Source organism: Aplysia californica, unplaced genomic scaffold (genome assembly GCF_000002075.1).
Source record: "Aplysia californica isolate F4 #8 unplaced genomic scaffold, AplCal3.0 scaffold00313, whole genome shotgun sequence".
NCBI lineage: Eukaryota > Metazoa > Mollusca > Gastropoda > Aplysiida > Aplysiidae > Aplysia > Aplysia californica.
In genome coordinates this window covers 402,502-405,219 of record NW_004797583.1, presented here as the reverse complement: position 1 = coordinate 405,219, position 2,718 = coordinate 402,502, and the positions used below count along the sequence as shown (strand labels likewise).

Genomic DNA, 2,718 nt, shown 5'->3' with positions numbered 1-2,718 from the left:
GAGAGAGAGAGAACGTTAATGACGTGGAGCGGTTTAAACATGTAATAAAGTCTAGTGTCCGTCGTTCTCATTCTTCCGTACTCTGAAATATTTACCCCCTTTTTCTACTCCAGGGCTGGTGTCAGATCTGGAACGTTCTCCAGATGACAACTCAGTACATCTCTCTCCTGCTCGTGTTTGCCTTCACAGTGGAGCGCTTCATTTCCGTGTGGCGACCGTTCTCGTGCGAGAAACTCTCCAAGAACTCCCGCTCCCCCAAGATCATCGTGGCCATTATCATCATCTCCGTGGTTCTGGCGTCGCCACAAGCCGTGTTCTGGAACGTGGAGCCGGACATCGGCGAGTGCGGTGTCCGCCACGTCAATAGCTCCACCTTCAACAACTTCTACGTCATCTGGAACTGGACGTCCGAGCTGGTCATGTTTGGCGCTGTGCCCATCATCGCTTTCATCCTCAACTTGTGTGTGCTCAGACAGATACGGACGGTGGGGAAGCTGTACGTGACCAGTAAAACATTACACCGCCATGTGGGTGCACGATGTACTCCCACCACTGCCACGCTCATGTGGATTTCTTTTTATCTGATCTTCAGCAAGCTGCCTGTGACAATAGTGTTTACGCTGCAGTCTAGCATACAGCTCGGGGAGCCAATGTCTTTAGAGGATATGGCACGTGACCCCACGTGGCAGAACTATCTGACCTATTTCACGGCCCGGAAGTTGATAGAGGAGCTCGGCATCTCCCATCACGCCTGTAACATTTTTATCTACGCCGCCACCAGCAAGCAGTTTCGGTGTCACCTCAAGCTCATGTTACTGCAGCTCTCTTGGTGCAAGTGTAGAGGGTTTTTCTTTCACAGTTCTTCGCCCGTCACGGCAAGACCCTCTCGACCACATCCTTGGAACCACCCACGAGCCTGACACACAGGGTGTATGGCCAGTTCACAAGTCTAGATCTGTAGTGAGGTGAAAAATTCGTGGCGCAGCTTATTCTCAAATATCTCTTTAACGGGTGAATTAATGTCACCCATACTTTGTACAGCAGTTTTTATCAATTTGTCTAACTTAATCATGTTTTTCAATGATTCCAGTAGAGAACAGAATAGGGGGTGCCCACGTCCCTCGAGACTCATTAGAGCAGAGGAAGATAGGACCAACGCTAAAACTGCTTAAACGTAATCCCACATCATCACTCATAACCACCTTTTAAAATCTTCACCGCTCTCAAATCAATGCTGTACATCTATAATCCTGGAATCTCTATGTGCTGTTACAATTACTTGTTATACTAAGTAAGCACGTAAAACACTATTAGACACTATCAAACACACTTTTTTCTACTAATCACATGACCTCAATCTCATATAAAAGAGCAAGGGATTTTTTTATATCATATTTTTCCACAACAACTGAGGTTAGATTGAAAAACTTTTCTTCATAAGTAGTATATATATGTGTGTGTGTGTGTGTGTATGTGTGTGTGTGTATGTGTGTGTGTGTGTGTGTGTGTGTGTGTGTGTGTGTGTGTGTGTGTGTGTGTGATAAACGCCAAGTGAATTGGTCGCTTTTAAGGACAAGCGGGCTAACCCAGATTTCGGGGCTTTCCAGAAATCTTGACATTCACCAAAAATGAGCATTGCCCTGCCTATAGGAGAAGTTTGGTTTCATTGCTGTGTATATTTGTTCTGTTATAGATCAAACTCACCTGGTCTTTTGAAGAAACTGAACAAGGGGCAAAAACTTTACCTTCGATTTTCTCAAAACTCATTTTTTGGTGCTTAAAAGCGACCAATTTGTAAAGAAGTTTTGCTCTTACCTTTTTACTATGTCTCGTCTGAGGAGAAACAGCCTAATGATCAGGGGGAATTGAAGTCAGATATTGCGACAGGGCAAGGTATCCAGGTTTTATGCCATCATCCGTGGCTTAATTTGATTGTATTAGTATAACTATGTGTCACAACGCGGTGGAATCAGGTGCTCGTCAATTTTGGGACATATGGAGGTATTGGTATCATCTTAAAGCCTGTCCATTTGCCTTATTATCCGTGTATGTCGGATACAAGTCAGGATATTGGCGATTGAAGAAGGTGGGGGTCACATGGTTTCAAAGGTAAAATTACCGATCAACGTTTTTCAGTAAAAATCCATACAGAAATGTGTAAATGGACAAGAAAGATGAGGAGCCAAAACACAAAAATCTGATTAGAATTCCCAAACCTGCGGAAAAATGTCAATTTCTTGACTTTCATTATTTTGACGAGCGCCTGATTTCCCCACGCTGCCTCACATCTAAATTCCGAGTACACAAAAGGGAAGAATAATGTAACCCTCTCCTAATGAGCAGCGATACGCTGGTGCCAATTCCTTTTGGTTTGGACAATAATAAATGAATGTAATCATGCATAGCAGCAGCAACAGAGTACAAATAAGACGTTTTGTTTCGCAGCATTAATTGCACTAAATGTTCTTGCAAAAATGAGTCCCATAAACGTAATGTCACGATTGCCACATAATGTCAGTGGCGTCGGTGGCCTAGTGGTTAGGCTCTCGGACTCGCAACCGCAAGGTCGTGGGTTTGAATCCCGTCAGGGGCCCGACGTTGTGTCCTTGGGAAAGGCACTTTACACGAATTTTCCTCACTTCACCCAGGTGGGAATGGGTACCCGGGTATAGACAGCTTAAGATCTTGTCAGTTTGTTAGTGTTTGAGCGCTTAATCA

The 2,718-nt window shown here is 44.4% G+C and overlaps 1 protein-coding gene across 1 annotated transcript in view; it reads left to right on the top strand.

Moving 5' to 3' along the window:
* Positions 1-1,445, top strand: part of LOC101861371 — a 5,838-nt gene extending 4,393 nt beyond the window's left edge. The window contains exon 2 of the mRNA XM_005102105.2: positions 114-1,445. Within this exon, the coding sequence (XP_005102162.2) occupies positions 114-920 (807 nt within the window). The 3' untranslated portion in view covers positions 921-1,445. The remainder of the gene's footprint in view (positions 1-113) is intronic.
* Positions 1,446-2,718: the final 1,273 nt, after the last annotated feature.